Source organism: Aulonocara sp. 'chitande type north' Nkhata Bay, linkage group LG14, assembly GCF_057382095.1.
Source record: "Aulonocara sp. 'chitande type north' Nkhata Bay isolate Kocher_YH1m ecotype deep benthic linkage group LG14, A_spYH_male_GT1.1, whole genome shotgun sequence".
Taxonomy (NCBI): domain Eukaryota; kingdom Metazoa; phylum Chordata; class Actinopteri; order Cichliformes; family Cichlidae; genus Aulonocara; species Aulonocara sp. 'chitande type north' Nkhata Bay.
Window position 1 is genome coordinate 9,075,346 of NC_141357.1, and position 18,627 is coordinate 9,093,972.

The 18,627-nt window shown below is 42.2% G+C and overlaps 1 protein-coding gene across 1 annotated transcript; it reads left to right on the forward strand.

The window, feature by feature from the left end:
* The first annotated feature begins 1,104 nt into the window (after nt 1–1,104).
* Nucleotides 1,105–11,655, forward strand: meis3 (myeloid ecotropic viral integration site 3). The gene is made up of 13 exons (XM_086260824.1): nt 1,105–1,512; nt 1,855–1,957; nt 5,253–5,392; nt 5,664–5,838; nt 5,925–5,975; nt 6,064–6,114; nt 6,371–6,520; nt 6,681–6,789; nt 7,814–7,959; nt 8,582–8,658; nt 10,035–10,093; nt 10,190–10,276; nt 11,254–11,655. Exons 2-13 carry the CDS (start codon nt 1,946–1,948, stop codon nt 11,451–11,453), a joined length of 1,257 nt encoding a protein of 418 aa, XP_086116950.1. The 5' UTR covers nt 1,105–1,512; nt 1,855–1,945; the 3' UTR covers nt 11,454–11,655.
* Nucleotides 11,656–18,627: the final 6,972 nt, after the last annotated feature.

Sequence of the window (18,627 nt, forward strand, 5' to 3'; positions counted from 1 at the left end):
GAAAACAAGCCTTGGATCGCCTTTTCCAGCCCATTGACATGGCATCGTGGCTCAGTGTAGGATGGGGCTTGAGCTCTGTGATCACCCCCGCAGGAAAGCAGCACCCTGCGGAGTTGAAAGCCCTCCCCGGCTGCAGGGACGACGCGGGGCCCTCGCAGGCGGCCCTACGGCCAAACACCGTGCCGCCCACAGAGCCGCCTGCCCCGGCCTCCTGATCCCCGCCAAGCCGCTGCTGATTGAAAAGCAGCCGCCTGTTGGCCCCTCACAGCAGGGCCCGGGGGAAAAGAACGTTTTGGATAATTATCATGTTACTTAGATGTCATTTACAACACAAGACGGCGAGTTTAGCAATGCCACTAACATCTGAAAGGTCCCCCCTCTCTCTCTCTGTTTCTCTCTTTCTGGTTAAAATGAAAGTTACGCGTAATGGTTTTATTTTCGGACGTCTTTCAATCAACAACAACAATTAAGAAAGAGGGCCAAAGGGTGGCATTTGATTTGGGTCAAAAGGCTGCCCTTGAATGGACGTCAACAAAAACAGCAAAACACTGTGAGCCTGTAAATGTCATGAGCACGCTCCAAACTTATTTATGAGGCACAGGAGGGATAGCTTCACCGAGACCAACTTTAATCCTATAATTAGTGGAGGTGAACTCCGCCGAAGGCAAACCAGCGTTATTTTTCTACAGCTTTCTCTTTCTAATTCAAGTCCTAATTGTTGCACATGTGATTAAAGTGCCCATATTTCAGAAGGAGACCGTTTTGAATGAAATGTCTTTGTTGTGTGTGTGTGAAGGTGATCACACACCTTCAAAGTGTCTGGATTTTCATAGATTCTCTTAAACAGTGTGAGCTATCGCTATTCTTCTCCCCAGTTATCCCGAGATGATAACCGCGCAGCTGCAGGGGGAGGATGGAGGGGTGGAGGAGTGAAATCAGCGCGGAGATAAAAACAAAAAAGCGATCGAGGGGGTCTGCGTCTTCTTCTTCTTCTCTGGCGTTTGTGTGTGTGATAAGGATAAGGAGGAGGGGAAAAGAAGGAAAGGGAGGAGGAGGGATGAGGAGGGGCGTGGGTGGGGGGGCAAGAGACCCCGTCGTGTTTTGACCCTCCGAAACCTCCCCGCACACCGCCACCATCACCATCACCACCACTCCACCTCCTCCTTCTCTGCACCTCCTCCTCCTCCGTCTCTCCTCTGGAGGCTGAAAACACCATTGCTCATTCCCAGCCGTGACATTTTCCAGCCTGTCGCCGTATGCTGAGCGGACAGCCAAACGCGAGGAGCCAGGAAAGGAAGAAGAAGAAGAAAAAAACTGGGGGGAAAGGAGGGACGCTGTCTGTGAGTCCGTCTTCCACAGCACCGAGCATCCCGACGCTCTGCGATCCGGAGCGAGACGCGCACCAGGCGGAGGCGAGGCGCTGCAGGAAGCCGCCGCTCCCTTTCACACCGGGGGATTGTGGACTACACCGGACACGGCGTAGGACAGGATACGGCGAGCGTTTACGTCTCGGTGGGACATTTTACACCATTTATTTGAGCCTCGCATTACTCCTCCTCATCCGGCAATAGCGTTTAATGGGCTGCTGGGATTATTATAGCGTTTATTAGCTATTATCTTACTATAAAGCATTAGGTCCTCCATAGAATATCAGCCGTCCATAAAACCTCTAGTCCCGTCGTTATGTTGTTATATAAAGCACGATGGACTCGGAGTAAACACACACGCACACAAGGAGCAGGTCCTAAGTGTTTATATCCAATACCTCACGCTGTTGTTGAATCCCATGGGCTGTTCTTACAATTACAACTTAATTCACAATAAATATAAAAACAAATGCACTTTTATTTCCAGGACCCCGGAAGGCAGAGGAAGGGAGCAAAGCACGCTGCGCTAGCCGAGCAGCGCATCATCATCCCCGGTGTAGGACTGGCTGTCGGGTCGCATGGAGAAGAGGGTAGGGCTGCTCTTTTTTTTCTCTTTTTTTAATGAGTGAGGCAGACAAGAGCCTGTCTCGGCTAACATCGTTTTATCATTACAGAGAAGTAATTAGAAAACAGTCACAAAGGGAGCACATGGTAGGAAATCCTCTTGCTTGCAGGGCACATTAAAAAAAAGAAAAAATCAAGGCCCAGTGAAAGGAGAGCAGTGGATGTTTAGTAGGGGAAAGGACAGAACATTAATATCATTTCATGCTATAAAAACTCATCATAAAATATTCTGTATATAGCAGCTAAATGCTTACTTATAATCAATTTGATATTGATTCAAAGAACTTTTTGGCCCACCACTTTTAATCAACCATAATCTATTTCACGAGTTAAAATTCGGTCTAGTTTAGTTTATGCGATGCATAACTTGCAGTGTGGGAACCATAAAAGAATGTCCTTTTTTTTTTTTTTGCGTATAGCCTAATGTCAGATAGGTTTAGAGTGGAGGTCATTAAGAGGCAGAGGAGAAGAGATGCAGCTCTGCAACTCGGTAAGTAGGTCAGTTTTTTTGCTACAGTGATTCAGAGGCTTGGTGGTGGTGGTGGTGGTGGTGGTGGTGGAGGAGAAATAGGCTGACGGGCAGCAGGCGGACAGAGACCTCTGAATGGAGGAAAGCAAGTGTAGATATTCAGTGTGTATACAGAAAATCACTGCCGTGTGAAAACAGCGCAGACAGCGAGAGCAGCAGGGGCCAAACATGGACAACCACGTGTACCGGGAACTGCTTGCACACAGAGCCCATATAAAGAAACTGAAAGATTTTCAGATCGCAGAAATAAAATGGATACTTGCTGTATGGCTCATTTGTATATTGAGAGACAGAAGATTTTCACTGCTCCATTTAACGTTAAATGTTTTTATTCGGGTTCGTACAGTAATAACGCAGATTAAAAGAGAAAAGTTAAAAATTAAAATTAAACAATCAATTCAAATGGAAATCAGTGCTTTAACGTGTCTCTGCGAAAAACACGCCTATATTGTGGCGCTCCAGTCTATAACCTGCAACAGGTACGGGTATTTTACCCTCAGAAGAAATATGTAGATTTCGTTTTGGAAAGCTGTAGATAATCATTTCCATATCTTAGGCAAATTTAATAATTAATACAATTTTTAAACAGTGCATTATAGAAATATATGCTAAATCTATGTTCTTTCCTTGTGGAGGGTATCGCCCGCTGCTTGCGCTTTGCGATTTTTAAGGTTTATTGATTTTAGAAGAGCGTGGAAAATCTGAAGTTTAGCACAAAATTATCAAAAATATCCACACTTAGTTATTTTCCAGTAAAATGAAAGCAGGCTTGTACTTTTAAGCCCATAGATTAAATTGCGTGTTTCTTGTTTTAAAACACAGTTTTTAAATTTCAGTTTGAAAGAATTTATATTTACAGTTAAATTATTCTCCGCTGATAGAACATTAGCTTCTTTTGCTCAGCTTTACTTTCACATAGTGTCTGACATTTATGAAACACAGCATCTGCTCCAGGTTTCCTCTTTTAGAAAACTTTGCGTTACTGTGGCGCATATGACCATAGTCAAACAGCTCAAAGTCTCCTGTTAGGCCAGCTATAATTTCTTTTTTTTTTAAATATAATGAAAATGTTGTTCTGCCATCTGAATCCTGTTTACCGGCTCCGTGACTTTTCTGGAAAAAAAAAGGGAACATTCGCGGAATTTGTCATCTCGACTTGTTCGCTTTGATCCGCCTTGACGCACGGAAACTCGATAGGGGCCGTGCGTAAAGAGAGACGCGCAATCTGATAGCGGTGATTGTGTTAATAGCCAGCCTCCATAAAAACTAGAAGGTGTCCGGGGACAGGGCCTCAGAGCAGGTGCTTTCTGTGATCCCGGTGGCCATATGTGAGGCTGAAATGCAACAATTTGATAAGGCGTTTAGGACAGTGGTTCCCAAAGTGGGGTCCGGAGACCTCCAAAGGGGTCCTAAAGAGGGGTTTTCATGGAAGGCATGTGCATGCGTGTAAAGAGGAATGATTTAATTTCTGTTTCATTCTTTTATGTAATTCCCAGAGGTTAACATTGAGGGAGAATAATTGCTTTTATACCAGGTTTCACTGTCTCACCACTTGCAGGTTATCTGCTTTTGCACTCTACAAATAAACATCACTGATGATCTGGAAGTGGACACTTCTGAGTAAAATAAATATAAAAATAATGTGGTTAATCAGAAACCTTTATTTGGAAACAGTCTGCGCAGTAAAAACCAGCCTAAGCGCATCATAACATTAATGACTGGGTTAAAATAACACTGAAGTTAAAGGTGTCCATGCTGGGGTCACTTGTCCCGTGCAGTCTGATCCCAGTGGCCCTTTGGGAGTGTAACAGGAGTCCCAGAAGCAGATCTTCTGACCTGAGCAACATCACCTTAGAGACTGAGTTTCAATAACTCAATAAAACTCACACAGAGACAGAGCAAGTTGGGGGAACCAGGGAGTCAGACATGTGGATTCATGACACGTATTTTGAGGGCTGCTGAGTGCACGATTGTCTCTGTGCATGTGTGAGTCATTGCGTCTGCAACATATGTCTGTGTATGATTCCCTCTGCAAGTGGGCCTCAGTGAGGCTGTCACACAGCAAATCATGAGAGATGTCTGCACAGCTACTGTCTTGTCTGAGTAATGCAACCAGGATACTGTATTAGCAGCTACAGGCTTGCTGTCTTTCTTCAAAGATGACATCGCCTTCTTTTGTTATCTCCTCCTCTTCTTCTTAGCTCACAGAAAGTAAACTTTTCAAGTAGTGAGGATAACTGCTTTGCAGCTCTGCTGCTGCTGCTTCTGTTTGGCTTTCATGAGTGTTTTAGGATCCTGGCATTGCTAGAATTTCCTTAAGTATCTCATCATTCTACCAAAGTGAAAAAAAAAGCAATTTTTCATAATTAAAGTGCATCTTTCCTCCTCAGATGATCCAGGCCATTTTTCTCATGAATGTTACATCAAACTGCAGTGACACTGGTTCGACAGTTAGTTTCAGATTAGCTAGGATTACTAGTTGTAATAGCACTTACACACATACTCAAACTTACAATATCAATATGCGGTCATTTTCCATTTATATAAATGACAGCATAAACAGAAGCATACAGATATAAACCCACATCAGGTCTAGTAACTGTAACTGTATATTAGACCGTTCCACTGACAGCCCGACCACATAATAAAATCCCAGTGTGATTTGATGTCAGACAGCCACAGATGTCCAACGTGTCTCATGTTTTCTGTCTTTTCATCTAATTGTGTTTCAGTATGAAGAGCTGGTGCACTACTCAGGGTCAGAGGGCATGTCGGTGGGGGGGTACGGGGATGAAGTCCGGGGGCTTCCTCCCCCGCAGTACGGACCCACCATCCCCGACTCCCTCAAACACCACAAGGACCAGATCTACGGGTAAGCATGTGTCAAAAAATGATTTAGTAGCCTTCCAGTGGCTAGAAAAATTTTAAGTACATGCACACTCTTATGAGATTAACATAAAGTATATGTTTGTGCTGAATATGAAAATACACATGGAGTGTTTATAGCTGTGTGCAACATAAATACTGCGGTTTAAAGTTTCTCTTAACACATGAATGTCAACTGTGACTGTGTTTATGTATAGTTTGTTAACTCTGTGTGTGTGTGTGTGTGTGTGTGTGTGTGTGTGTGTGTGTGTGTACAGTCACCCACTGTTTCCACTGCTGGCCTTAGTGTTTGAGAAGTGTGAGCTGGCCACCTGCTCCCCTCGAGACTCCACCTCCCTGTCAGCAACCTCCCACCTCCCTGGCATGACCAATCACAGCGACGTCTGCTCCTCCGAATCCTTCAACGATGACATCGCCGCCTTCGCAAAGCAGGTGAGCGGTGACTGTGAGGCCCAATCAGAGAACCAGGTCTCAGCTGATGTTGTTTGCTTACAGATTTTTTTAATACCGGGTTGTAGATTCGGTCAGAGAAACCCATTTTTTCTTCCAATCCCGAGCTGGACAATTTGGTATGATGCACCAACTAACTTCACACTTAACTCAGATTTCACATTGTGGGATATGTTTTCATAACTAAAGTGCATCTTTCCTCCTCAGATGATCCAGGCCATACAGGTTCTTCGCTTTCATTTACTGGAGTTAGAGAAGGTTGGTGAGACTGCATGTTGTTGATGTTATCTTTGTTTAGCATCATATTTCTTTTTATTAAACTAAACAAGAAAGGCAATAAGTCTGTAAAATTTTTATTGTTATAGTTATAATTTCTTTAAATTTGAAATATGTGCACCTGTCCTTTAATCTGTTGGTAGGCTTAAAGCTTAAAGCTCATTATTAGGTATTATTAGTATTAATTATTAAGTAAAAATCTGTAAAAATAAATAAATAAATAAATCTTTTTCCCAAGGTGCACGACCTGTGTGATAATTTCTGCCATCGCTACATCACCTGTCTGAAGGGCAAAATGCCCACAGACCTTGTGCTGGATGAGCGAGAGGGTGGGTCCAAGTCTGACATGGAGGATTTCACCGGGTCCTGTACCAGTCTGTCGGAGCAGGTGAGACGTTGGATGTTGATCGGCATGCTTATCACACATCCATCTGTGTCCACTGAGAATCCAGAGTAGTGCCCCTAGTGTTTCTCAATTCCCTTTTATTCCGCCTGTACTAGGAATTCCTCATCTCACCTCTGTCCTCCATCTTTCCCTGTGCCTGCAGAATGCATCGTGGCTACGAGAGCCAGATGAATGTGCCACTACTCCTCTGGGAACGCCAGGCACCTGTGGCCTACCTTCACACAGCACAGCAGACACCTGTAGTGATCCAGGTACACATACGCTAGCACAGATCTTAGCTGCATAATTATAATAGCCAAAGGAAGTCGCAGCTATGATATATCTAAAACCATCAGGGAATTAAATTTAACTCTTTCCCCAATCTCTGTACCCTCAATGATGTGTTTCTCAATATATATCTATAAATACTTAGTTTGATGGCCATAAGAGCAGGCTTCAGGTTTTTCTGAGGGTAGTCCTAATAAACTGTATAGGGAGAGGTCATTCTCACTAACGTCTGATGCACAGCCAGTCCTTTTGTGCTGGAAGCATGCCTGAAACATGACAGAAACCACTCAGTTTAGAGAAGAGACATAAGGGTGTTACCTGGCAGGTGTCCACAGGGTTAAAGAGTCAGAGTACAGAAAAGACAGGCAGATAGAGTGGAAAGTAAAAGAATCAGTCTGCGCAGAGCAGAGGACAATTTGTGCGTGAGACATGATCATATGTGTATTATTTACATGACATCAATAGTTAATGATGAACAGAGCTACTGTGTGCACCAGAAAACACTGCAGTGAGGAAGCAGACACAGGGAAAGCAGGTTACACATTCACTGTGTATAGTAAGAATATAAATAACTGTGTGTTAAAACAAGCCAGTATTATCATAACTACTGGTAGCTGCATTGATAATCAATGAATCACTTTAGGTGTTTTTAAACAAAAATGAGAAACATTCTTCGCTTTCAGCTTCTTAAAGACAAATTACTGCCTTTCTCTGTCATTCGCAATATTAAATATTTCAAGCTGGATAGAAAAAATAGTTTCAGTGCAATAACTCTAGAAAATTAACCATCTTTCAACCGTAAAATGAATGACATGCACAGCAGTTATACTAAACTGTAAAATAATAGTTATGGTGAGTTTGATTTGTGAAAGCAGAGTGTGGTTTTAAAGCTGACGCAGTTTGCCTGTCTCGGGTCAAACACATTTGCTTAGTGGGCTCGCGTGAGTTGGGACCTGATAGATGCTGGCAGTCATTTAGGATGATGATGATTCCATGGTCTCCCTGCAGGCGATGGTCTCGATGGAGGCGTGGCCTCTCCCAGCACAGGTGAGGAGGACGAGACGGACAGAGACAGGAGGAACAACAAGAAGAGGGGGATCTTCCCTAAAGTGGCCACAAATATCATGAGAGCTTGGCTCTTCCAGCACCTGTCGGTGGGTTGGCTTTTCATCTACCTTCCACATTAAAGTGAATTATTACCCTTGAAAATATTGAATTTAAACGGTAGTTAAGTCATCCTTCCACACTGGTAACCAAACAAAGGAAGTCTGCGCGCTGTAATTAGTGAAAGAGAGGATTTAGCATGGAACAAAACGTCTATGACAGGAATAGAAAGAGGGGTGAATGGAGGTATAATGGAGGTCAATTAAATTAAATGAAAAATCTGGGATTAAGTGATTATGTGAATATGCTTGCTGCTGAATAATTGTGGAAGCGACAGAAATGGAGTGAGTAATTGTTGGTGAGCTGCTTGGATTGGTAATTAGCTACTAAATGAGGCAGGTCAAATGTTGCTTCACTTCAATTATTAAAACGTGTGTGTGAGTTAGAGAGAGATACTGAGATGGAAAGCGAGAGGGGCTGGTGAGGGTGAAAATGGGAGTGCAGATGTTCGCTCAGACGGAAGGTCATCGATGTTCGAGCTGAGAGCTCACACACGTCGCTTTATTCTAGATTCAGGCCTCGAGATGATTCTCAACAAAAGCTGAAAAGATCACAGCGCAGAGTCTGGAATGTTTGATTTCTCTAACCTGAGCCTCGTGTGTCCTCCTGCAGCATCCGTACCCATCTGAGGAGCAGAAGAAGCAGCTGTCACAGGATACAGGACTGACCATCTTACAGGTCAACAACTGGTAAGTGTGCTCAACATCAGTTACATTTTTAGATGTGAAGCATAACCTTTACATTTTATGTTTCTTATGCCAAGATTTATTTTTATTGTGCATGTTACTAGTTTTGTGATTTGGTGCTATATGAACAGAACTGCGTTCCAGGGTTTAAACTTTGTCCAATAGTTACGCTCCTTTAGGCTCCGCCCCTCTGACGTTCATTGTTCCTTTAAAGTGTGGCAGGGAAAGGTTTTTTTTCCTTTTTCTGTAGGTTAAACCAGAAGTTAGCATCACCTTTGTTTTCTCCGCACAAAGCAGATTCTTGTTCTTTAATTATCGTGTAAAATAAAAGCTCATGGCATGTCAGCAAATTAATCTGAATGAATGCACATCTCTTTTCTGATCTTTGCAGCATAAGTACAATTGGAAAAACTAAAATGCAGGCATTATGGTATAAACAAAACCACCTGGGTTCAGCGTAATGACGTTAATTGGCCCATTGTTAGTCAGTAGTGCTATTTTTTGTCATTATGCAAATGTGTGGGTGATTGAGCATGCATCCAGATTTCTAAAGCTTAAAGCTAGACCTTATTTCATCTTTCTAACCAAAGAGACCTGAATCCAAACGAGGGAACCAGAGGTGTAGAACTGCTATATCTCTTCTGGGTTTTAGGACTCGTTTCTCTGGTGCTCTATTGATGGAGATTTAAGATCCTCCCTGCCAGCATGCCCTGTTTTTAATGTTGTGTTGAAATTATGTTGCTGCTACTTTGCTTTGTGAACTTTTTTTGCAAGTTTTTATTCTACAAAGCCCAAAGTATTTTTTTTAATCCAGTTAAAAAGTGCACACAAAAAAAATTGATTTGAAAATAGACATTTAATGTACTTTACTGGAGTGTGCCGTGTAACAGGAAGCATTTTTCCCAAGCTGCAGTGCCATGTAATTCACAAGCTCTGTGTTCGGAATAGTAAACCAATAATCAAATAATCAAATTATTTAGTGCTCGCATCTTTCCTATACACTCTCTGAGCACACACACACACACGCACGCACACACACACACACACACACACCCACACACACACACACACACACACACACACACACACGCACACACACACACACACACACACACACACACAAATCCAATCAATGCAGATCAATCAATTATCACAGGGCTGATCGATACGTCCTTTGCCCTAACGCTGATTTACTCTGTCCTCTGAAAGGGTTAAGTGGTTGTAAAATGGAAAAGGTTAATAGTCTCCCGGCCAGCCTTTTTCTCCATTAACGGGTGTCTCTCTCTCTCTCTCTCTCTCTCTCTCTCTCTCTCTCTCTCTCTCTCTCTCTCTCTCTATCTATCTATCTATCTATCTATCTATGTGAATGCTTCATACAGGTTCATCAATGCCAGGAGGAGAATAGTCCAGCCAATGATTGATCAGTCAAATCGCTCAGGTCAGTGTTTAGTCAGTCATTCAGTAAATCTAAATGTGTGCATATGAGTGTGTGTCTGTTGTGTATTTGTGTAAGAAGGCGTGTGTTGTCTCACAGGTCAGGGTGGTCCCTACAGCCCGGAGGGCGCGGCTCTCGGGGGCTACGGGCTTGACGGCCAGGCCCACCTCGGGCTTCGAACAGCAGGTACGGCAGAATTAAATACAGCTGAACTGCATTCGTCACTAGGAGCACAAACACTATAGTTTATTTTGACAGACACACACCATTTGTGCTGCTGGAAATACTCATTAGCACACCAAATGTGGAGTTATCCATCTCTGAAAACACCCCCCAACAACTGCAGCACCAAGCTGAATCTGGAAATCATTATGTTATTATATTATGATATATTATATCTTCAATAGGAGCCTTTGTTTTTGGAACTAAATTAAGGAGGGAAGTTGAAATTATTAAGAAATGTTTGTTTTGGTCTTTTCAGTTTGCTGTAGAAGTTAGTATGAAGTATGAATCTATAGAAAATTACCAGCAACGCTGATTATGAAACGAAAATAAATGAAAATAAATAACATGGATTAGGTGAAATATCTATACATATTAAATAAAATATAACTACCTGCGTGGCTACAGTTAATTAACGACCCACCAGTTTCTTTTTCATTTTCATTTCTAGTTGAAGTAGAAGTTTTAAAGTTTGTGATTTTAATATTAACAAAAAACTTTGCCCAGCACTAAACACCACTCTGAAATACCAAACCCCGTGTCCTAAAATAAAGTTGTTAAAAAACCTCTTAAAAGTCAGCAGCAGTGTTCAAGGGACTGAAATACATGCTGTACAGCAGGGCAGTGTTTAAAACCTGCATACGTTTGTTTTTAAGTCTGACAGGGATGTTTCCTGATTTATAGAATATTGCAATGAATTATAACAATTATTTGTAGCTTTAATTGAAAGCTGTTACAAATTTCAAAGGATTCAGGTGCTTAAGAGGAACTAAACAGGTGAACCTGCACTGAATACCTGCGTCAGGTTCACATAGTTTCCAGTGCAAACCTATAATCCATTAATAATGTGAAAAGACTGATTTAAGACAGAAGGGAAGGGTCTTCTGTACTTCTGCATCTTGGAGGATCCTCGTAAATATTCCACTTTCTTCTCGCACCAGGTCTCCAGGGAATGTCCTCCCTGCAGGGTGACTACCCCGGCGCTCTCCTGTCCCAACCAGGCTATCCTCCCCACCCAGGACCGTCCCTCCATTCTTATCCTGGCCCGCACCCTCACGCGGCCATGCTGCTCCACCCGCCGCCTCATGCACACCCCGCAGAGCCGCTGCTCACCCAAGGACTGGACATACACGCACATTAGTTGTGGGAGGATCTGGGGTGTATATGTGGTGTGTGTGTGTGTGTGAGAGAGAGAGAGGGGTAATTGCCGTTTGAATGTGTGTATATGTTTGGAGGGATATGTATGCGTGTGTGTGTGTGTGAGTGCGTGCGGCTGATTATGTGTAATGAAGGTACACTATTTAAAGAAAAAAAGACACATTTCTCCAAAAGTTTACATTCCCCACTGACCTCAATGTAGCTGTTCCACCCTAACACACATGCACACAAACACACACTCACACAAGTGGATGTGACCCTTACACACATGCGTTAGTCTGGACCCACAGGTTTAAGCCATACCTCTTTCAGAGTAGAAGTGCTTCCTCTTCTTTAAATGACTCCACTGTGTCCTGTGGGTGAGACATATGCTTTAAACTACACTTCCCATCATGCCTGCTGAACCACAGGAAGACCCAGGGATTGGATCAGACACACCGATGAATACTCATCCCGGACTTTTTGCCACAGCACGGGGCTCGGGTCCTGTGAGCACGCCTTCTTCACTCCTCCCTGTCTTCCTACACATGTTTGACTGTCAGAGACTGAGACACACACACACACACACACACTCCCCTTCACACACAAACTTTATTTAAAGCTTTGTTCTTTTGTTTTTTTGTGTTGTTATTTTTTTTGTTAGTTTTTTCTTATTCTATTTTTATATTTATGCACGCCACTCCAGGCGGCTGCAGCTTCACGTGAGTTTATTGAAATATTAGTGCTCTTCCTCAGCATGAAGCTAAACACTATGAATGACTTCCAGTCTGCCTCGCTATCGTACCACTGACCTCCTTAAGACGCCTGCAGGCGTCCGTTACCTTAGGATCTTTCCTATACACACGCACATACACACACATTGCAGTAAACACTACATTGAAAGCCATTGCAGCACGCACACGCACGCACACACAAAGTCCTCTGTAAGCATTTCTATTACAGTGTTGTCTGTCACAGCGGTGCGTGAGGGGAGCTGCAGCCAAAGGACTCTTTAAACATTCGGCTCCCTCTCCACTCTGCTTGGACTGCTGAAGTATTTCTGAATGATTATGATGATGAAGATGTTGATGGGAATACAGTTAAAGTATTAAAATCTTTTTATAAAACTTGAGGGTTTTTTGTCTTAAACCAGTAATATTATCACATGACATTTATTAGCAGGTTAAAATTAACTTTTGCAAGTGTTCCTTTATTTAAAAGCTTATCGTAACATGGTCGTAATGTCTGCATAAGCAAATTGTACGAATCATGATCAGAAAATTCATATTTGTCGTGAAGCAATGTGTTTCCCAGAAAAATTAGAAGACATCGGTTCAGTCAAGGCCACTGTAGTCAAAAGAAGACGGTTATTTCCATCTGCAGTGATTCATATTCTGGCATGGATCTGTTCTGGGATCTCTCCACTCTTGAGGAGGGGAGAGCAACACATCGCTGAGCAATAACAACAGGCCTAACACTGATTAAGTCATGCAGCATGAAAGGAGAAGCAGGTATCGGGGAGTGGATTGCAAAGCATTGCATTGCATTGGTTGAAAAGCAAATACATAAGCAAATGGTCACAACCACAGTACCATAAATGAAGCAGAAAGCACCCTAAAGATCTGCCAGCTGGACACATTGAAAGGTATCGATGATATGACATGATACTGATATAAGCTGATTTTCACCTCATTGTCTGTGAGTGTTCTCAACCTGGTCACCCCTTTAAAAATGATCTGGCACTCAAATGTGTTGTAAACTGCTTGTGTTTCTTAGATTTAAACGAGACAGTGGTTAAATCAAATGACCTTAAAATGAAATTCTTCAACTGTAAATAAAATAGTGTTGTTAAACTCCTTAAATTAAAGCTGGAAGCTCAAACTTCTAATGCTTTATGAATGCTCCATTTCACATCTACTGAGGTGATGTGAATAAAAAACGGAGAAATGTGTGCATCTGGTTTTATTTGGCACATACACAAGCCTGTGCAAAAGCTGAGTGATAATACGTCTGATGTACATAAAGGATAACCCAGACAAATGTCAAATTATGAACTCAGCTTTGCATTGCATTTCTATCGTATGCTGTAAAGAGCCATATATTCAGAGTGCAGGCTTTTTGATGAAAACACAGCCACTTATGAGTAAACACACGGCTCATTTTGCAGAAACAGTCATTTAAAAGTTTGGAGTTCCTTAAATGCATCTATTCTCCTCAACTATAAACCTTTTCTCTTATTGGTAGATATATACACATATGGCAATGGGACAGCAAAGCTAATGCAAAACAGCACCGAGAAATAAAAACAGCTCGTGAGATTTACAACAATCCGTTCCACTTAGAAAATGTGGAACTCCAGAGACATTCAAACATTCATAACAAACATCGCAGCCGCTGGCTTTTCTAAGAACCATTTTTTGAAAAATGGTGCGATCTTTCTCTATTTTCCACTCATAAGTCACGTCGGTGTCCTCTGACTATCTGTTTATCTGATGGAGGCCTCAGGCTGCAGCTGCAGTGATCTGTCACGCAGGCTGGATTATCACAGGGAGGAAAAAAGAGTCAGAATTCTTAAATGTTTTATAGCGCAGACAAGAGCTCACATTCTTCTTTCCTGTCTGTTTATGCCATATTTAGAAGCACAAACACTTAAAACTTGAGCAGCCTGTCGCCTCACTTTCCCCCCTTAAAGCCTGGTAGACACCAATCCTATTCATAACCTTCACCTCTCTTCTACTTTAGGCCCCAAACATCCACACATAATTACACCGTTTGCTGCCTTACATCCACTCACAGCACCCAAAGGACACAACAAACACGTAATACCCCATCCTCGCCCTACCCCCATTTGGCCTGCAGGAGGATGGGGACTTGCAGGGGAGGTCAGAGGCCAGAGTTCAGACAGGGGTCAACAGGAAATGGTCGTTCTCCCTTAGCACGCAGGTCCTGACCTCAGCACTCCTCCACTTTTCGTTTCTCTTTGTCCCTTCACGCACTCGCTCCTCAGCCATGCTGGTCAGGACGGGCCCCTCACTTTTACTCTCTAATCCCCCCCACCCCCCCATGCAGCCCTGTATGCCTGGTAATCCCTTTTTTTTTTCACAACACTGTCATGCAAATAGTTCAGCAACTTTTGTTTCAGTATGATCTGTGAAAATGTACCATTATTTTTTATACTGGTTTTGAAACTGAGCTCTGCACCAAAGTAGATACTAAAGCCTACAGCAAACACACTGTCCATCACACTGCCACTGTTTAGTCAGACCAAAAGGAGGGCACAAAAGTCAAAAAGGGATAACAGGAAGTTTTTCAGTGAGACATTTTATATAATTTTATATAAATGTCTCTCCCTGGTGAAGCACAGAGTCTCTCCAGGGGATGTGGATAACCAGGGGAATGAATGAATATGGTTTGTCTATGAAAAATAACATCTTGATGGTGCCGTATCTGACATTTAGCATATCACGGAGTGAAGGGCATGGTTTTAAATATTTGAGAACCTCCAGCATCAACATGGGAAAAGATGAAGAAATGCAAAGAAATGTCTCCTTACCACTGAAGTTTAAGCCTGAGGCCTTTACATTCTCAATCCATATAACCTAAGTGTGTAAACATGTATGTTTAAACAAGAAAAAGGCTGTAATATCAATATTCACTCCTCTGACCTTTGAAACAGATGATTGGTTTTCAAATGACACGCTGTTTTTATAATCTGTACAAAAAAACACACACACATTATCATTAATTTTCCCCCTCAGCATCAGAAAATAATATTAATAATAATAACCAGAAATAATCACACCTGTCAGTGCACGGGACTTATTGACAGAAAATCTGCTGTAGCCCGTAGAGGTGTGTAGTTTGGCATTACAGTAGATTTGAGCCATACAGCGTCACAAATCAGATTTTTACTTTTATTTTCTTAATGCATTAAAGCTCACTTTGTGGGAAACATTTATTATTTATTTATTAAATTCACATAAGATCAAGCTATTCCAATTTTTATTGCAGCACTGGTGCAGTGTTGGCCCTTCATATACATATCACTACACTCCTTACATCTCCATCGTTTCAAGACTCATCTTCTTGAATTTGACGATTCAGGTTATTGAAGCAAAATGAACACGTGTGGAAATGTGCACACCTGTGTGCATAAATGTGCGTGTGTGTGTGCATAAACATTGCACAGTTCCATTTTAATATAAAGTCTGCGTGGTTGAGCAGGAGAGAGAGAAAGAGAGAGAGAGGAGGAGGGTTACTGTGGTGGTCATTAATCATTCAATTACACACCTGTCAGAGTTCAGACAAGTAGGAGAGATGGGGAGGGGGAGGGAGTAACAGAGAGAGGGGTAGAGAAAGAGAAAGGAATGGAGGAATGCGGGGGGGGGGGGGGGGGGGGGGGACTGAATGACAAGGGAGAATGTAAAATCTCCACGAGGGTTAAAAAGAGAAAAGGAGAAAGTTTTATTGTGGGCGTGTGAATGAGCTGTGACAGAGGAAAGCTGTTGTACGGTGATGGTTAGTCAGAGGCTGCAGTAAAGACAAAGGACCCTCACGCGCATCATAGAGGGACAAGAGACATGTGAGGACAAGGAAGAGCACGGCAGTAAAGATGCTCTGCTGTTCAACGGGATTGCTTTGGTCAAAGTGAGACATTACAAGGTGCACTGTGGGAGTTATGAAAAGCAAAGGAGGGGGAAAGAAGTATATCGTTATTAATAATTCAATTCAATTTTATTTATACAGCACCAAATCGCAGCAACAGTCACCTCAAGGCGCTTTATACTGCAAGGTAGACAGAGCAAATCCCAACAATCATATGACCCCCTATGAGCGAGCACTTTGGCGACAGTGGGAAGGAAAAACTCCCCTTTTGACAGGAAGGAACCTCCAGCAGAACCAGACTCAGGGAGGGGCGGCCATCTGCTGCAACCAGCTGGGGTAAGACGGTGAATTATTCTTATTTACTGTCTGCACTCCCTGTCTATGTAATGTATCACATTAAATCAACTTACTGTACTACTATCGTGTTAATATAGTGAAGAAAAACTACAATATTTAACTGAGTAACTGAGTTACTAAGTAGTTGTGTGAAGTAATATATAATGCAGATATTTGAGGGAACATTAATAAATCAAACTTTGTTTTCCCGTCCTTGTTTCTTTATATGTGAGCATGTGTGTGTGTGTGTGTGTGTGTGTGTGTGTGTGTGTGTGTGTTGCAGTTTCCGTGTTTAGCTGCAGTATCTCAAACGCCTCAGGCCACAGCCATCTGTGCCCCCTCCCACATCCCTGCCTTACGCTCTTCATTTCACACACACACACACACACACACACACACACACACACACACACACACACACACACACACCACCACCACCACCTCTGCCACTGCCATATATCTAATTTATGGCAGTGGTGAGTGAGTTACACACACTCATGTATGCATAATATATCACATATGTGAAAGGACTATGTGTGGGAGAATGACACGTACTGGCCATGTATGGTTTGGACCACAACTCTATCTTCAGCACTTCTTAAAATATTGCCCATGTGTGTACGTGTATGTATGCATGTGTGTGTGATATAGAGAATCACTACAAATGTGATTCAGTGTGTATCGCAGCATTTCTTGCTCTGTCCACCAACTATCACATACTGATAGTATGTGTAAAGAAAAAGTGTGTGTGTGTGTGTGTGTGTGTGTGTGTGTGTGTGTGTGTGTGTGTGTGTGTGTGTGTGTGTGTAAAGGCCCAGCTGTTTCTGGGCTTGCCATCCACATGCAGGCAGAATGCCAGATGTCTCATTAGGCAAATTTGATTGGCTCGGTCATTTAGAATGCAGCAATGAGAGGGTTCCATATGTGCATGTACATGGAGCTGTGTGTGTACATTTACATGAGAGGCCCTCTGCATAACTATTCACATGTGTACACGCTCAATGTATGTGCATTTATTAAGTATTGTGGTAACATTTGAATTTACAAGCTGTTAATTATATTATAACAACAAAAATAGCAATGTAATAGCATAAATGTATCATGAATCATAGGAAAATGTACAAGAACAATAGCTACAGACTGTAGATTAAATTACAATAATGAATTTAAATTCTACTTCAGTTCTTACAAGAATTCAACTGTCTTTTCCACCTTTTTTTTTGATTTAGCATTTTTATTAAGTTTTATTTATACAGCATCAATTCAAAGCACTTTATATTGTAAAGTTCCTACAATAAGTGAAAGAAACCACAACCATCATATGACCCCCTATAAGCAAGCACTTGGCAACAGTGGGAAAGAAAAACTTCCTTTTAACAGGAACAAACCTGCAGGAGACTCTGGCTCAGGGAGGTGCAGCCATTAGCCGCAACCAGTTCGTGGTAAGGGGAACAAGAAGAGAGCAGAGGAAGACAGGATGAAAGGTAAACTATGGGAGAAAAAGCCAGAGTTTAATAATAACTAATGATTAAATACAGAGTGGTGTATAAACATAGAAAGCAAAAAAAGATGAGCGAAGAAGAAATCATGGGAAACCCCTAGGAGCCGAGGCCTCCTGAGCCGATGACTCCTTTTATTTTAATTTTTAACTGTGCTATTTTTCCACTAAGTCTACTTTAAGTGAGATGCTTCAGCCTTAATTTTTAGTTTATTAATAGCCACTTCTTAAAGTCTTAACCAATTGACAACCCCGAAGACTAAAAAATAGCTGATGTACCAAAAACTAGATTTTTGAATGACCACTTGAGGGTGGCTCCAAAAGTGAACCACAAACTGCCATGTGAAATGCCAAACTTTATACAGCAGATTTAATGTGTTTTCAGCTGTATGGGTTTCAGAAGCTGCATTTTAGAAGTAGACTGTAGAGGCTCTAACTTACTTACTTACTTACTTTAAATTGTGCGATATTAGGCCTGTGGCCACTTCCTGACTGGGCTCACCTCAACTTATTTAAGTCAATAAAGTCTTTGCACTTTTCAGTGCAACAGTTTAACAAATGAATTGACTTTAACAGCAGTGACGCAAATTTGGTAAATTTGGTTCTAGTATCTTATGTGTATACGTCTTAGCACTCACGAGCAGTTTCTGTGTAATGCATTAATCCTGTCTATGGATGCACCTTACAAACCAAGTTAGCATTAGCTGACAGCTTACCCCCAACCCCCCATGCCCAGTGC

What these genes read in the sequence shown, in the direction of transcription:
- meis3 (XM_086260824.1), top strand. An exon ending in ATTTACTGGAGTTAGAGAAG is followed by an intron (nt 6,115 to 6,370) that starts GTTGGTGAGACT and finishes CTTTTTCCCAAG; the next exon opens with GTGCACGACCTGTGTGATAA. An exon ending in ATCTTACAGGTCAACAACTG is followed by an intron (nt 8,659 to 10,034) that starts GTAAGTGTGCTC and finishes TGCTTCATACAG; the next exon opens with GTTCATCAATGCCAGGAGGA.